Below are 18,499 nucleotides of genomic sequence, written 5' to 3' on the forward strand. Positions count from 1 at the left end.
TAAAAAAATTTTATTTATTCATTTTACAGAGAGGAATGAAAGAGACAGAAAGATAGAGAGAAGTGGGGGAGGAGCAGGAAGTATCAACTCCCATATGTGTTTTGACCAGGCAAGCCCAGGATTTCAAACTGGCGACCTCAGTGATTGAGGTTGATGTTTTATCCACTGCACCACCACAGGTCAGGCCCATGTTCACTTTTAATGAAAATAGGATTTTCAGCCCTGGCCGGTTGGCTCAGTGGTAGAGCATCGGCCTGGCATGCAGGAATCCTGGGATCGATTCCCGGCCAGGGCACAGAGGAGAAGCGCCCATCTGCTTCTCCACCCCTCCCCTTCTCCTTCCTCTCTGTCTCTCTCTTCCCCTCCAGCAGCCAAGGCTCCACTGGAGCAAAGTTGGCCCGGGCGCTGGAGATGGCTCTATGGCCTCTGCCTCAGGCACTAGAATGGCTCTGGTTGCAACAGAGCAACGCCCCAGATGGGCAGAGCATCGCCCCCTGGTGGATGTGCCAGGTGAATCCCGGTCGGGCGCATGCGGGAGTCTAACTGCCTCCCCGTTTCCAGCTTCGGAAAAAAATAAAAGTAAATAAAAGAAAATAGGATTTTTGTTTCAAGAAGGAGGTAGTGAGACCATGAAATAAGGAAAATAGTGTTATATGCATTATTGCTCGCACACTCACATACACACACACACACACTTTGTGGGGTGTACACCCCACTTGGTTCTGCAAAAGATGCAAAGCCGTTATACCCACTTTTAAAAAGTATAAAATGTTCTTTTTAAATTGTTTCTTGCTAAGCACTATATTAATAATAAAGTTACCACTAATTCTATTTGTGTCATAGGCCATAGACAGGGGTCCCCAAACTTTTTACACAGGGGGCCAGTTCACTGTCCCTCAGACCGTTGGAGGGCCAGACTATAAAAAAACTATGAACAAATTCCTATGCACACTGCACATATCTTATTTTAAAGTAAAAAAACAAAACGGGAACAAATACAATATTTAAAATAAAGAACAAGTAAATTTAAATCAACAAACTGACCAATATTTCAATGGGAACTATGCTCCTCTCACTGACCACCAATGAAAGAGGTGCCCTTCCAGAAGTGTGGCGGGGGCCAGATAAATGGCCTCAGGGGGCCGCATGTGGCCGTGGGCCGTAGTTTGGGGACCCCTGCCATCCAGGGGTCTTCAAACTTTTTATAAAAACCGCCCACTTTTGCAGTGCTGGTCAACCTGGTCCCTACCGCGCAACCAAACAGCCCTGCGATTGGCTCACCATGAAAGCTGGACTGCCCACTAGTGGTCGGTAGGGACCAGGTTGACCAGCACTGCAAAAGTGGGCGGTGTTTATAAAAAGTTTGACGACCCCTGAAGCCTCTGGAAAGTAATTAGCTTTAGATGAGGTCATGAGGGTGTAGCCCTCATGATGGAATTAATGTTCTTATTAGAAGAGGAAGGGACCAAGCCTCTCTCCAGGCCATGTGAGGGTACATACAGTAAAAAGATGGCCAACTACAAACCAGGAAGAGGTCCACCAGACACCGGCTCTGCTGGTGCCTTGATCTGGGACTTGTCAGCCTCCAGAACTGTGAGAAATAAATGTAGTTTAAGCCACTCAGTCTTTGATATTTTTGTTACAACAGCCCAAACGGACTATAAGACAGTAAGTGATTTGCCCATGGTTGTGCAGCTAAAAAGTACCTCTACAGAGAGGGATGCTCAACCTCCACTGCCCTGAAACATTTTAATGTCATTAATATGCTGTGCTAATTTCTGAAAGCTTCCCAGATTGAAGACCACTGCTGGACAGACAGCAGTTTTCAGAGGGTAGCTCGTGAACTCTGACCTCACTGGGGTAAATTTGTTAGAAATTCAGATCGGCTCTTTGACCAGACTCACTGAGTCAGGATCTGCCGGGTGGGGGGACTTGGGAGACAGCTAAGTGATCCTTAGGGACACTCAAGTTTGTGAACCATTGTTCTCAGGGCTGTCAAAAGCCTGCAACTCAAACCCCACCTTCCATAAATCTTTGCCTTCCTCTCTCCAATTAATCACTTTATTTTATAAAAGGCAGAATCTTTCGGCTAATTTCAAGTTTTTATCTGGTTTGCTTTTTTGGCATTTGCAATATCTGTCCTTTTCTCTTCATTTTCCCCCCACCTGTCAAACAGTGGAATGTGGCTACTGTTTGGAAGAGCTCAAGCCCAGTGTTTTACATTAATGAAAAAAAATGGTAGCTTAAATTCCATGTCAAAGCGTAGTCTTTCCAGATCTGGGGATGAAATATTAACCAGACACCTCAGAACCAAAGCTGCTCTGTGCAAGTCCTCTGTGTGCTTTCCCACACTGAAGAAGAATCTTCTGTCCTTCTGTGTGTTAAAAGGCACAGGGAAGTTTGCCTTAATGATCTGGAACTGCCCTCCAGGTCATAACACAAACACCAATGCTAGGCGGTGACAGCCCTGAGGGATAGCAGCATCTTCGGTCTTCCAGCCCCCACAGGGGCAGCAAGAGGCGGCTGGGTGGGAAGAGTTGTAACCTTTAGCGTAACATTGGCAAATAAAAGTTTTTCCGCTTACAGACGAATCCATCCAGAAAGTCACAGGTTCTGATATGGGTCTGTCTGAACAGGAAAACGAGGACTTCTTTGTCAAGGCATCTGCTTGAAAAGAAAAAAAAAAAAAAAATCAAAACGAACCGGCTGAAATATTGCTTATTTCCTAGAAGGAAGGACACATTCTTGGACTGAACTCCAAAGGATGTTGAACTCAACAAGGATGTTAGACTAACTCTGTCTTAATCTGAGACCATTTATTTGTTTGCCAAGAACCAAAAATCAATTGAACCAGTTAAATAAGGTGGTAGGGTTGATTTTAAAGACACAGTAGTCGTACTTCATTATCTGTCATTTGTCAGTGCTGTGATTCGCAAGGCAGTCCTGTTCTGTGAGCTCATACATTAAGTTTGCAACGTTGGTAGTTCTTTGAACATAGAAGGAGTTTTTCAAAGTTTTGGTGTCTCCAAACCAAAATGAAGACAAACTAAAAAAATGCTGACCACTTTTCCCTGGCTATCAGGGAGACTAGGAAGAATGTGAGAATTCATTTGCCACAATTTAGGATCCTGGGGGCCTGGGATGTTGGTGAAGTTATTTATCCACCAATTTTCTATTTTTTCATTTAAAAACTGTTCAGTGTTTTATGTTTTAATTCTGTAAATTGTCTTAAAAACTTTTAAGAAGTGGAGTTTTACTAAAACAAAACAAAACAAAAGACTAGTAAGAAGCAAAAGAACTATGAAGCGCCTGACCGGTGGTGGCGCAGTGGATAAAGCGTCGACCTGGAAATGCTGAGGTCGCCGGTTCGAAACCCTGGGCTTGCCTGGTCAAGGTACATATGGGAGTTGATGCTTCCAGCTCCTCCCCCCTTCTCTCTCTCTGTCTCTCTCTCCTCTCTCTCTCCCTCTCTGTCTCTCTCCTCTCTAAAAATGAATAAATAATAATAATAAAAAAAAGAACTATGAAGCATAGGAATTAGTGTCCTGTCATGTAAACCTACAAACCATCAAAGCACTTAGGCTCCGTTCCCAGTCCTGGGTCGGACCCACCCGGTGAGCCTGGACCTGCTGCAGGAAGCTGTCCTCTAAGGTGTATGACAGATCCAATTTACGGATGAGTTCACACCCTAGACATATGCTTATTTCTTCCTTCAATTTTAGCATCTTTTTCCTGGTCTTTTTCCTGGGATTTACATAAAAGACTGCATCAAAACCACTACCACATTTCGAAAGACCTTTTGTTCCCTTCCTTGTTGAAAGCCAACTAGAAGATGCCTGGATTTTTTGTTGTTGTATTTTTAAGCAGGTGTCTCTGAATTTACTTTATGAATGACTTGTTTCCTTTGTAAAGGTCAGTGCTAAAACTCATACATGTTTGGTGAGGTGAAAATCAAGGTAGTCTTTTTGAAAAGTCAATTGGCAGTATTTGCAAACAAAAGTATGTGTCCATTTATCTAGAAACATAACCTATAAATTCATTCCATATGCTGAAAATACACTGTAAAATGATTTTCACTACAGATTCTGTCTGTCATAGTCCTGCTTGATAGTTAGTAGTCTAAATGTCCATCAACAGGGGGACTAAATAGTGTGTAATGGTTCATCCATGAAATGGAACGATATAGAGCCACTAGCAGGGGTCCCCAAACTTTTTACACTGGGGGCCAGTTCACTGTCCCTCAGACCGTTGGAGGGCCGCCACATACAGTGCTCCTCTCACTGACCACCAATGAAAGAGGTGCTCCTTCTGGAAGTGTGGAGAGGGCCTGGATAAATAGCCTCAGGGGGCCGCATGCGGCCCACGGGGCCGTAGTTTGGGGACGCCTGCAGAGAGAACAGGGGGTCATAATGTTCTGATATAAAAACAGTTATTACTAAATTTAAAAAACTGTTAATATCCTGTATGATTTTATTAATCAATGTCACCCCAATAAATTCAATTAAAGTTTTTTTAAATGGTGAAAAAAATGACATAAATTGTTTTGTCTTGCACAAATCACACACATAAGAATAAAGGATCTAGAGTTAAATTGGATTCAAATATTAGCTCTGTCACTTACCAAGTGACCTTGGGATGCTCCTTAATCTCTCGGTTACTTACCTGTAGTGACTGTCTCACAGGGTTACAGAATGCATATAAAATAGTGCAGCCAAGGCACAAGATACTTTCTTAGTAAATGTAAATATGTAATAATAATGATAATGATGATGACATTGAAATTTACTTAAGTGCTTATCATGTGTCAGGCACTGACTATATTAAGAAGTTTATATATAGGCCCTGGCCGGTTGGCTCAGCGGTAGAGCGTCGGCCTGGCTTGCGGGGGACCCGAGTTCGATTCCCGGCCAGGGCACACAGAAGCGCCCATTTGCTTCTCCACCCCCCCCCCTTCCTCTCTGTCTCTCTCTTCCCCTCCCGCAGCCGGGGCTCCATTGGAGCAAAGATGGCCCGGGCGCTGGGGATGGCTCCTTGGCCTCTGCCCCAGGCGCTAGAGTGGCTCTGGTCGCAGCAGAGCGATGCCCCGGAGGGGCAGAGCATCGCCCCTGGTGGGCGTGCCGGGTGGATCCCAGTCGGGCGCATGCGGGAGTCTGTCTGACTGTCTCTCCCCGTTTCCAGCTTCAGAAAAAAAAAAAAAGAAAGAAAGAAAGGAAAAAAAAAAGAAGTTTATATATATATATATATTCATTAAACTCTTAGAACAACTTTATAAATATTATTTTCATCCTCATTGTACAGACAAGAAAGCTGAGGTACAGAATGGTTAAGTAAATTGTCCAAAAGGACACAGCTGGTAAAGGGTAAAGCTGAGATTCAAACACAGGCAGTCTGGCTTTGTAACCTGAGTTCTTTCCCACCCTGCTGGGCAGACAAGGTCAGACCACTCATGGCACAATTTTGAGGCTGATGACAGAGTCAGCCCAGTTTCTAAGAGAAATGTTAACAATATTTTGTAGATGTCTTGGTAAGAGTTTGGCAATGCTCTCCTACCTAACCCCAAGTTAGAATATTACAATCAAAACGACACAAGGGTGTTTCTGTTGGAATGTGTAGGGACTTTCTCCTTTGTCTTGGTTTTCTCCCAGCTGGATCCTCTCTGCTCATGGATCTGGAGTCACTGACAGAAATCTGCTGGGATTTTAATACTTCACTTTGGGCTGAAGCCAACAGGGATCATGGTGTGTGTTTATGTGTGTGCATGTACATACGTGCACGAACTACCATATGTATAGACCTGTCTCTTCTGTATGTATTATCTAAAAAACAAATTTAAAGACTAAGAGCCAGCCACAGAGGACTTTCTCTTTTTCATAGGGATCATTTGGTGACCCTGTTCTGTCAGAATGACTTTTCTCAGAATAGTGTACCAAGTTTCTCAGGCCAGTCAAGACACTGTATATATATGTGTGTGTGTGTGTGTGTGTATATATATATCATATATATAACTGTATCATATATATATATTTAAGATTTGATTTATTTATTTTTAGAGAGGATTGAGAGAGAAAGAGAGAGGAAGGGGAAGGAACAGGAAGTATCAACTCTCACATGTGCCCTGGCCAGGCAAGCCCATGGTTCCGAACTGGCGACCTCAATGTTCAAGGTCGACGCTCCATCCTCTGCACCACCGACCACAGACCAGGCGACACCGTATATTCTTTAGGTGAGCAGTTCCTTAATATTTAACCAGGTTCTCTCAGTTGAATATTTAACCCAATTCCAATGTGTTGCCTTTGCTAGAAGAACTTTGGTCCTTGGTCTCCTTATAACTAAAATGAAGTGCCCTTGACAACAATTACACCATGAATCAGCCACATACATCAGAATAGTCTGATGCCAAAATGTCTTAGGTCTGTGTCAGTAGAGTGTTTTACTTTCTTTATCTTCAGAATTACTCAGACTTATCTGAATAATTATTCCTCACTTCACCACTGGTTACAAACTACTTAACACCCACTAGCATTCAGTTTGGAAATCCTCATTTTCCTGTGCTAACATCTCTCCACTGTCTAAGTTTTCCAATCTATTGATCAATTTTTCACTCTCTCTCTAAAGACTCATTTGGAACAACCTGCTGGTCAAGGGATCTTTGGTGCACCAACTCAAGCCTGGACACAAAGACGTTACCATCTTGGAAAGGATCTCCTTTCAATCATCTTAGACTCATTCCCTTGTTGACTAACATCAGAAACAATTCAGGAACCTTGAGTTTGTCAAGCTCAGTGTAGGGAGTGCTAGATTGACTCACCAAGGCCTCCCAGATACTGCTTCTGCAGGGGTTAGGGTGCAGAGAAGAGAAAAAGATTATCTCCTGCCAGGAAAGGCAGTAAAGACAGCCAGGCTCTCTTCCCTGAGTAGGCTTGGGAGAAAGGAGGCTCTCAGTGAATGTCTTACAATCGAATTGGTAGGGAATCTAAGAGTATAATATTTCACCTATCTCCTTCTCACCTTTGTCCAAGTTCTTCCTTTGAGATCTGCTTCTTCTCACACTTGGGAATGACAGGCAGACACCCTATTAACTGGAGTTGCAAAGTACATTAGGTTTTATCTTAGGAAGGAAATGATGTGACACTGCTGGAATTTTTAAAAAGTGTCATCGACAGAAGTAAACATTTTTTATAGCAAGAGGTTATACTTAAAAGCAAAGACCCTTGAAAATGGATCCTCTCTTTTTCAGTTAGGAGAATATAATTATTTTAATCAGGAGAGATGTTTCTTCTAGTATACTTTATGGACAATTTTATCTAACTCCTTAGATGTTTCTCCTCAGTTTTCATAATTGAAACTGTTGGTAGAGGTTTGACTTGAAAGCGCTAGAAACAAGGAAGACATCACTAATTGATGAGTATGTGTGCAAATCTCAGAAGGCTAGCTATGCAGGGATGTTTTCTGTTTGTGGAGCATTGGCCACCAGAAGCAGGGAAAGCATTCGGATTGGAGGCCACAAAACCTGTAATTGTTGTTCACAACCTCCCAGAGGGTCAACGGGAAGAGCACCTTTCCCCCTTGGTTACAGAAGGGGAAAATGACGCCTGTTGTTTCCCTGTTCCTCCTTTCCAAAGTAAAAGGGAGAGCTTTTCTAGGGAAGGGTCTCTTGAGATCTCAGTAGAAGCTCCCTTGTGATACTGATTTACCTATCAAGTAGTCTGAAAAGAGGAAATTAGCAGGTACTTCTCACAGAAGGTGGGCTAGAAGTGTGAAGAGAAAGAATGGCAATCTTCATTTGTACTAGTGAAAACATTTCGTGCGGTAAATAGCAACAGTTCTGTCAGTTCCATGGCAGACCTTGACTTTTCGGTGTTTGTTAAAACACTTTCTTGCTTTCAGCCATTTCCTATGAAGTCAGGCTTGCGCTTGTTTTTCAGAAAAGGCATGGAAATCATGCATTGGCTTGGCTGAACAGAGAGACTCAGGAGTCAGGAACCACCCGCACCGGGGTTTCACATTCCTGTGATTATCTGATGACGGCTCCCTGAGCCAGCAGTGAGCCCTGAGGAAGGGCATGCTGTTTCCTCTCTCTGCTCCAGGGCAAATGACGAATGATTTACAGAGGAATTGAAGACCTATTCTGTCCATTTATACTAATAGGGAGTTAGGACCCTGAGACAGTTTTCAGACAGGGCTAGCTACCAGTTTCTGTTTGCAAAAGGAATTGATCTAATCTTGCTTTAGTAACTGAAAGTCAAACAGCCAAGCAAACCCCAGGTGAATTTCAGTCCCCTTTAGTATCTATTGGTGGCATCCGAGAATAAACACGTTAAGACACTATAATTTTTAAATGTCATTTATTTTAAATAAAAATAAATTTAAATTTTCAAGGGGGTGGATTTCAAAGATGTAAAAAGAAAGTCATATCCAGAACAAAGTTGTTCAATTTCTATCAAAAATGAAATTACATTTCAGGGAGGAGGGGTGAACCCTGTAACTTGGGAAATGGCCTCACTGAAATTCAGATTTCCACATCCAAAAACTAACTCACTTTGTTTGGGGATTGGCCAAAATGTTTAGGGAGCCCCAATAAAATATAAGAATTGATGTGTTAGAAGGCAAGAAGTGTAATCATAGGTCAGCCTTTGGGAATAGTCAGTTGCACGGACCAAATAATAAGATCTTTACAGCCTTACTCCATCCAATTCTAACTCTATTGAAGCAATTTCAAAAGTATGTTGTATTATTTTGATGACTGGTACAGGTTTTGATTATGCGTAAGAAACAGAGCAAGTGGCTTATCTGCTTAACAATTTCCAAGTTTGTGGCACATGAGTGGATGGGTTTGCCCAAGAACTTGGTGGGGAGGAAGCACTGTGGATAGAGGTTTCTTCCGAATTGCAGCATTTTCAGATAATTGCAGGTTCACTTTGTAAAACATTCTAATTTATTATTTTTATATATAAATCTGTATTTTTGTGTATATGAAGTAAGGTTTATGGATATGACCTAGATCAGTGGTCCCCAACCCCCGGGATGTGGACCGGTACCGGTCCATGGGCCATTTGGTACCGGTTCATAGAGAAAGAAATAACTTACATTATTTCCGTTTTATTTATATTTAAGTCTGAATGATGTTTTATTTTTAAAAAATGACCAGATTCCCTCTGTTACATCTGTCTAAGACTCACTCTTGACGCTTGTCTCGGTCACGTGATACATTTATCCGTCCCACCCTAAAGGCCGGTCCGTGAAAATATTTTCTGACATTAAACCGGTCCGTGGCCCAAAAAAGGTTGGGGACCACTGACCTAGATAAAACTCAGACAAAAATCAACAGTGACAAATAATTACCAACTTTAAATGTTGGAAGTATGCCCGACACCCCACTGAAGAACTGAATAAAGGTTTGAACTTGGGACTCAAATCTGTCACTTAATAATGATGTCACACAGGGCATGCCACTAAATGTCAGGAAGCACAGTTTTTTCATAATTGTGAGGATAAGCTGAAAATCACAAAGCATTATTCTGACTTTTCCTATCCTAGAGAACTATGTAGAAAACAAAATTGATGAAATGTTTGCGAAGAAATTCAAGTGGATAAAATATATATGGATTTGCATGAATTTGAGAGACTACTAACTTCTTTCATAAAATGTACAGCTCTTAACTTGAAACTTTCACATGTGTGCAATCATCATGGTAAAATGGTTTTTAGCTTTAGTATTAGAAAAATTACGTAGGGTACAAGGTCTACACACTGGCTCAATTGGGACTAGGACATGTGTTGTTATAATGAAAGTTAGAATGATATGCTTCTTAATTGCTTAATTATTCCCTCCAAAGGCAATTATGTATATATATTTTGGAAGAAGCAGGACTCTGTAGTGAAAACATGCAGACCTGAAAGCAGTGCATTAATTATTTTATTAATTTCTTCTTTTTACATTATGGGAAACATTCATCTATTTACATTTTTTTTTTGTCCACACAATCTAGGTAGCTAAGCCTATGAAATTCCAATTCATAAAGCCATAAAAATGTTCCCCACCCCTCCATCTGAAGGCTTTCAAATGAATCTGTTTTTTTTCCAAACCAAAATAATTTTTAAAAATTACATTTGGGAATTCAGATATGCTAGTGATTTACATTCCAGTTATTTAAAATATGCATCTAGACATGTTTTAAAAAAGAAATGGTAAATTCACAAGGATAAGGCTTAAATTAAAGTGGTAATACACAATAAAACATTAAGGAAACATCTATAAATAACAGAAATATATTACAAATAAATTAGTTCTATTTACCATTTCAAATATTAAAAATCTTTAATCCATTTCTTCATCTCTCTTTACAAAAGGCTATGTGAATTGTATGGAAACATCTGTGAAAAATATAATAAATACTTAATTTCTTTGAACATTTTTGATGTGGGAGATGAACTCTTTTGTAATTCCTCCCTCCCCAAGAAAATGCCCAAACAGCTTTATACCAAAGTTAAACAAAATAAGTAATTTTTCAGGGTACATACATTTTCCATTATGAACTAAAAAACATTTCTACAAATTACATCAAAAAGAACAATGTAACAAAGGTTATACTCATGGATGTCAGTTAAAGGGGTGAGTGGTTAACAAGCAGTTTTATGTGGGGTCATGTTTTAACATCAATAATTGGCTCTTTATAAAGTGTGCAATTTGTGTTTTTAAGGAAGGTAAGGTCATGATGCCTGCAGGCATTTAGCTAAAAGATTTAAAATTTTTACCAAAAATAGCTTATGAATATACAAATACCATTCACATAGACAAGATAAATAGGCCTTGTCTTGTCTCTCTTTAAAATATCCTGGGCTAAATCAGTTTCCAAAGAAAATACTAAAGGATAATCTTGAATTGTATTAGAAATCTATTTCTTAATCCAAATCTTATTTCTACCTCAGGGCACAGAGCTGTAGTTGGGAACATGGGTCTTCAAATGGATTCTGCTTCCTTCACGTTAATCTGTGAATTCTAAATCATTTGCAGGATTGAAGGTGACCCTAGGCTACCCAAAGTGGCAGTTGGCCTTGCAATTGATGCAAATTTTCTGTGACCTTCCATTGTTGCTACAAAGTAAAAGAAAGATACATTCTTTTTAAAACCAGCAAATACTTGAAGCTCAAAATCTCTGTATGCTCCAATTTTACAAAGCACTCAAGGTGCTTTTTTCACTCTCTAGTTAAAAGTTTGTTTTTAAATAAGTTAGTAGCCCTTTTCTTGTAAACCACTGCAGTAAACATTTGTGCCCTGTTTATAAAGATAGCTCAAAGCATCAATGGCTCTGAGAGGTAGCAAATTCTCTAGTGGTTTTAGAATATGTCCATGAAAATAGTTGTTGCCAGAACCCATCACCTCTCTTAATTTCATAAATAAAATGAAATTAGCACCTGGCTATGCGAGTGTTAATTTTTTTTTTTTTGGAAAAAGCTTCTCTGGTACAAGCATATTTGATGTGTGTTTTAAAAAGTTTCATTTTTCAATGATAATTTCTAATACTTTAGGGTTGGAGCTGGACATAAAATGCCAGTGATACTTTAAGATTACCACAGAACAGCTACGAGTAAGGGCATTTGAAGATAACTTCAGCTAGACGCAAAGTGCATACTGCGCATCCATCATGACTAAAACTTAAATCAACATTCTCTGCCAAAAGCCTGGGTTTCTTTCAGTGTTTGTGAGTCGTGACTTTCCCCCTCTCCTTGTGGTTGCTGAACCTTGCAAGTCAAATTTCTCTCACTACCTGGGACTTCAAAATGAGTGGCAGCTCCTTGGAATGAGGCATGAATCTTGGGGTAGAAAATTTATTTTATCAGTTGACAGAGGACAAAATCCTTATGCTGGGGGATGATAGGACTGTGTAATAGTGTGAAAAGACTATAGATGGGAATATGTCTGCAATATGAACCAACAAGTTAAAAGGGATGGGATGTGTAGCATTCAAAGGGATGATAGGAAAATCCGAACTCTTCTCTGAAAACAGCCTGGCTGCCACTTATAACACTTCATAAGCATATGTGTAATTAGGTAGGCTCCCCGGGATGACACTAAGAAATTAATAGAACCAACAGTTTCCCCTTTTAAGATCCCCTACCACCACAACAATATAATATACACAGTACAATAAAAGTTGATAAAAACATCTCAAATCTAAATTTTCTTAATAATAGAACAAAAATATCCCTTATGTAGTCTCTTAAACTCTCAGTGCTTCCTTTGCCTTGCCTTTCTTCATTTTATTGCCTTTCAGAATAGATTAATTTCCCTGAAAGATCGAATTTACAATCTTCTGCTGATTGACACATTTGAAGCAGTGATTGATGAAGTAACAGTGAGGCAGTTTGTGCAGCTGTGAGTGGTTGCAGGTACCCTCAGCACCTGCAGATTTTGCTTCTCCCTTTCCCACTACACATCCGGGTCCCCCAGCCCCCAGCCCTACTTGGTCCCCTCTTGGTTTGTCACTCATTGATTCCGGTGAGATGGCGTGATTTCTGAGGTTGGAAATAAAGTGCTCTATCTGCTTTGCAAAATAATAACTGTTTCGGGGAAATAAAGGGAAGCGGAGCCCTAGTTTCTTTCGCGTGGAAGACGGTTAAGTCCCAAAGGATCACCCTGTGATACTGGATTTCTGAAATACCCTACGGTTTTATATTGCTGAGCTCTAGGGACAGACTAGCTTGGGAGAACTGAGGATGGCAGGTGACTTAAAGGGGCTATTTCTACACAGGTGGATTTGGTTTACCAAGAAAAAATGGGTTGGCTATCCAGGTGAGGCAAGGTGACGCATCAGTACAGGTGGCGAAGCTTGTGAAGAACATGGGCAAACTGGTCCGGGCAGAGGGGTGACTGGGGGACGGCTCCTGCAAGATGAACAACTACACCGCGACAATGGAAGTCACTGGGCTCAGAGACAGACGGGCTCGGAAGGCGGAGGGGCGGAGGGGAGGACAGATACTTGGCGGTGCCGCCGCGGGCGCGCGCGGCGCGGCGCGGCCCGGGCCGGCCGGGGCGACTCAGAGCCGGGTCTGCGCCTCGGGGATGTAGATCTCGATGCTCTCGGCGCTCTCGGTGGCCGAGTTCTGGCGGACGGACGCGGCGCGCTTGGCGGCCATCAGGCGCTTGCGGGCCTCCTGGCGCTGCGAGCTCTCCAGCGAGCGCTCCCGGATCAGCGGCGCGGGGCCCTTCGCCGGCTTCTTTGGCACTGGAGGAGGGGCCCTTCTCTCCTGATCAAAGCAGAAGGTTCAGGACATTACACAGCTTCTCAGGACAAGCTTGGGAAAAACTGGGATAGGTCAGTAGTTAGAACACACTTTTTTTTTTAAACCTAAGGGTGGTTAGTTCTGATCTGCACACTGAATATATATTTTTTCTTCATTATTCTCGATGGGGTATTCAAAAGATGCAGGGAAAAAACCCCGGTAAGTTTAAGGCTAAAGCTGGACTGTAGAACTAGATCTCTCCAAGGAAAAGCTGTAGGTATTTAAAATGCCCCCTGCTGAAAGACTGCGGCTCCAGCACATTTAGTGTGGTTCTCTCTGGAGGCTCCAGACTCTTCGGGGTGCCAGAGACGCGCAAGGGTGGCAGCCGCAGCAGCGTCTTAGAACTCTGCATCCCGCTAAGGAGCCGGGCAACTGGCGCGAGCCGGGTCAGAGTTTAAAACCGTCACCGCCCTCTCCCCAGGCCCACCAAACCTACATTGCCAAATGTGGAGAAGAGATGACAAGACTGTGTTCTTTGGCTTTGTAGATGTCACAGTGAGTTACACTCATTTGCACAGCACACACAAACACACAGCGATATACCTTCCAGGGTCACCCCGGAGGGAAAAGGTTGATAATCCCTACACTCTGGCTGGCTGGGAATCATTACTGAAATGGCTCCTAAAACATCCTGCTGGGTGTCACTCAGCGGCCTCAGAATGACTGTGGCCCAGCAGGCAGCAGGTGAGTCCAGTGACAGGGACAAACACTGCCATGAAAACTCAACACAGTACTGGGAGAGTTCATCTGCCTTAGCAACAGCAAACCGTCAAACATGTTTTTCAATGCCATTGCAGAAACAAAAACAACTCATGACGTAGGCAGGGAAAAAAAATGCAGTGGGAAAGAAGGAAATCTAGATTACAAAGGATATTTTACGCAAAGGAGGAATAACTGTCAGGCTGCAGAATGGTCTATGTGAGTGTTTTCATCTTTAATATAATACTTTCAGTCCTCATAAATAAATATGAAATGTCTCATAAATGTGGAAAGCATCTTAAAATACGGATTCTATGACTCTCCAAAGGGCGCTCCTTGTACCTTAACACTCACGTTCATCACAACAGATCCTCGTTGCTCTAGTGGGTGAAGAGCCTGGTTAAACTTACTACATTGGAGCTGCCCTCCGGCAGTTTAAGGGAGAGTGGGTGTGGCTCAGAGGACAGAAAAAGGAGGCACCGGGTGTAAACAATATTCTGCCAACTCTGATTGTGCTCATTCATTTTTTTGCCCCTAAAGTTCATGCGGTGATGAAAAGCTCTGATCATAGACAAAGTGTATAACGACTTCGAAATCAAGTGAATTAATGATTTACTGTGTGAATGTCAACAGATTACATATGTCAGTTCTTAGCATCGTGCCTTTTGGACATTTTAAATCTCCATTATTGAGCACCTTGGTGGATTTTTTTTAAAAAGTATGAATACTGATCATTTTTAGTCATATTTTCCTAGCCTTGCACAATTTTATTTTTAAACAATTTTTTAAATCAATAAATGGAAAATTAAAGTGATCAGCTTCAGAAACTAAATTGCCAGGATGTGTAGAATGTAGTGTTTTCTTAAAATAGGACTAATTCAAAAGCTTATCTAGCAGACAATTTTAAACACAGATTAAAAAAAAAAAACACAACAAAACTAGATGTTAAGTGCAAATGTTTGGCTTCCTGAGTGAGAGGCCACACACACATCAATGATACTTTCATGCTTAACATTAAAACCCTCAGGTTGACGGTGACAGAATCAGAAATGAGGGACGGTGATGACAGTGTTGCTGTCCTGTCTACTATGCACTGTCCCTTGGGACTGGATTTCTCCTGGGAGCCCACTGACCCCAAGAACCCTGATGTTTTGATGGCAGCAACAGAATGGTCGGATTGCTATTAGCTCTCTGGCAGATGAAGAGATTGGGAAAGGGCAGCGCCACCAGCGCTTCAGGGGAATAAATAGCCTTACACAATTTTAATAGTTGAATCTCTTTAAACTATTTGACCTCAGGTCATAGGAAAGCGAAGCATTAAAAGGTTGTGCATGACACTCCAGCCGAGGGAGGTGGAGGTGAATGTTGTATACCTGTGTGAGCCTGGTAGAACCACCATAATCAAATGTGAAAACTGCAGTTTATTCATTAAAGTAAAAAAAAAAAAATTTGAGTCTTTATTTTTTAAGCTGTTGCATGAGGAACCCAATGAACATATTCCCCAAAGGAAATCAACCAAAAGTAAAACTCTTTTAAAGAGAAAAAAAAAAAAAAAATCCCAGCATTTTTGATTAGTGTGAAACTTGATGGTGTGTATATTTTTAGACTTGAACAACAGTGGTTTCTTTATTACTATATTTATGAAATGATTATCAAAGCCAGTTAGTCCTCAGGGCTTCTTATTGATCTCAGAAACACATCCTAGGGATGTAATGAAGTTGAACTCTTGCTCTATGTAATCATGCACTGAAGATGTCATTTATTTTAGTTTAAAAAGCAAAATGGAGGCAGTTGCTTCCAGTGACTAAAATGGTTTAACTTAAAGTTTAATTAACAAAAAAGCCACATTCCCATTTTCCAATTCACAAAGACAGATTTTTTCTTTAAAAATATGGCTGAAACATATTACAGATAATATCCCAAGTGATTACTATGTAAACATTGTCATTACAATGAAATTAATATGATATCAGCTCCATTTCACATTGTAAACAGCAAGACTGAAATGCAGAAGCCTATTTAGACTGTCCAGTGTTTGTGCAGGTTTTTAAATGAACCATACAAAATCTACATTGTTCTACCTTCTTGTCAAGAGGATCCATCTGTTTCCAATTATTGGCCTTTAACTGATGAAGTTCATCAAATTTCATACTAATATTTTCTATGGACAACTGCAGCATGTCCCAGAACCCCGCCAAATCCTGGGAGGTGGGCCTTGGATGAGCATTAGGGTTCTGTACAAGAGAAAGAAGAATATTCATGCTTTAGAAGCAATCCATGACAACAAGCACACGCTAAAGTGCCTATTTCAAATAGTTCCTATAACATAAAGAGGGTGAGTTCCTTTTGGTTTTTAGACAGGAGATAAAAGTGGTAATTTTATGGTAATTTACAAATGGTAAATTTATTTTAAAATTATATATATATATATTTTTTTCAGCCTTCATGAGGTATTTATAATTGACAAATAATAATCATAAAACATTTAAAGTGTAAAATATGATAATTTGCTATACACTGTGAAAGAATCCCCTCCTTTGAACTAATTAACATATTTATTACCTCACATATTTACCTTAAAATTTTTTTTTTGGTGAGAACATTAAGTTCTACTCTCTTAGCAAATTGCAAATTTCAATTACATAGTACAGTTAGCAACTGTACTCAATATGTCATGCATTAGATCTTCCGACTGTATTAATCTCCTAACTGAAAGGTGTTTTCTTTTCCCCTTAGGATTTTTATTTTAAAGCAATTTAAAGAAACAGGAGGGAGAGATAGAAAGGGAGGGATGGGGGAGGTGTAGGAAACATCAGCTTGTCTAGTATGTGCCTTGACCAGGCGAACCCAGGGTTTTGAACTGGCAACCTTAGTAGTCCAGGTTGATGATTTATCTACTGTGCCACCACAGGTCAGGTCCAACTGAAAATTTGTATGCTTCTCTTTATATCAGCTTCTCTTTATATCGTCCATCCCTTAGTTCAGGGGTCCCCAAACTATGGCCTGCGGGCTGCAAGCGGCCCCCTGAGGCCATTTATCCGGCCCCCACCGCACTTCCGGAAGGGGCACCTCTTTCATTGGTGGTCAGTGAGAGAAGCATAGTCCCCATTGAAATACTGGTCAGTTTGTTGATTTAAATTTACTTGTTATTTTAAATATTGTATTTGTTCCCATTTTGTTTTTTTACTTTAAAATAAGATATGTGCAATGTGTATAGGGATTTGTTCATAGTTTTTTTTATAGTCCGGCCCTCCAATGGTCTGAGTGACAGTGAACTGGCCCCCTGTGTAAAAAGTTTGGGGACCCCTGCCTTAGTCCCTACCTAGCAAACAATTTTCTTTTGTTTTTATGAGCTTGACTTTTATCTTAGATTCCACTTCAGATGGTAATTTTATATACACATCTGTTTGAGTAAGTGATTCTCAAATGCCAAGGTTGTAAAACTTTTTTTTTTTTTTTTGTAATAAAACATCTATCAGTAAGTACAGTATGGGGGGAGAGTAAATATTTGAAAATCCAGAATGTATGATTCACAACAAGATGCATGTAAAGCCTGGCCTGTGGGGGTACAAGTAGATAGAGTGTTGACCTGGAATGCTGAAATTGCTGTTTCAAAACCCTGGACTTGCCTGGTCAAAGCATATGTGACATGCAACCAATGAATAACTAAAATAAAGCACTATGTATGAGTTGATACTTCTCATCCCCTCCACCCCCACCATAAAATCAACAAATAAAATCTTTAAAAAATGCATATAAAAATATACTTCAATGAAAATACCATCTTTGAAACAAATGCAGTATGTTAGAGTTGGTATGTGACTACCTGCTTCTTCAGAGAACAGATATGGAATCTAAAATATGATTTGTTTTAATACTAATGTTGAGTGAAGTGATAAGCTAAACAGATGACGAGTAAAAAATAATTGAATTATCAAAGTGCCATATGTATAACAATTAAGATGTTACTAATATAAGAAGTAATTCAATTACATTACGTACTTTGGCAAAATCATTTGGAAATGCTTTAGTTTTAGACTGACCATACCATAATATAGCAAACATGAGAGCATATATCTATACATATACATAGAATCTACAGTGACCCATTTGCTATACAATTTGCTATACAATGTTAAACTTTCTTTGGTATCGAGGATTGACTTTCTTTGACTCCACCCACATATCTCTGACAAGTACTAGAAAATAATTTATATGATCTAAGACAGAAAAACATAACTAAGAGTTTGAAGGTGTTGTGCTGGTTATTTATTTATTTATTTATTTATTTAATTACTTATTCTTTTCCAAATGAGAGGAGGACAGATAGACAAACTCCCGCTTGTACCCCGACCAGGATCCACCTGGCCTCAGGACCGATGCTCTGCCCTTCTCGGGCCATGTTCATAACCGAGCTATTTTTAGTGCCTATGGCAGAGGCTCCGGGGAACCATCTTCTGCGCCCAGGGGCCAATGCTCTTGAGCAAATGGGAGGGGAAGGGAGAGAAAGAGAATG

The 18,499-nt window shown here is 40.7% G+C and overlaps 1 protein-coding gene across 8 annotated transcripts in view; it reads right to left on the reverse strand.

Annotated features, from left to right (window-relative positions):
- Positions 1-10,430: 10,430 nt before the first annotated feature.
- DLGAP1 (DLG associated protein 1) overlaps positions 10,431-18,499 on the reverse strand; it is a 978,693-nt gene continuing 970,624 nt past the window's right edge. For 7 of the 8 annotated variants that reach the window (XM_066353621.1, XM_066353619.1, XM_066353620.1 and 4 more), the window contains 2 exons: positions 16,065-16,217; positions 10,431-13,248 (listed from right to left, as the gene is read on the reverse strand). In XM_066353621.1, the coding sequence (XP_066209718.1) occupies positions 13,039-13,248; positions 16,065-16,217 (363 nt within the window). In that variant the 3' untranslated portion in view covers positions 10,431-13,038. Of the gene's footprint in view, positions 13,249-15,743; positions 16,218-18,499 lie in introns of those variants that run through there. The other variant, XM_066353626.1, reaches the window with a different exon arrangement.

This window comes from Saccopteryx leptura, chromosome 11 (assembly GCF_036850995.1).
Source record: "Saccopteryx leptura isolate mSacLep1 chromosome 11, mSacLep1_pri_phased_curated, whole genome shotgun sequence".
NCBI lineage: Eukaryota > Metazoa > Chordata > Mammalia > Chiroptera > Emballonuridae > Saccopteryx > Saccopteryx leptura.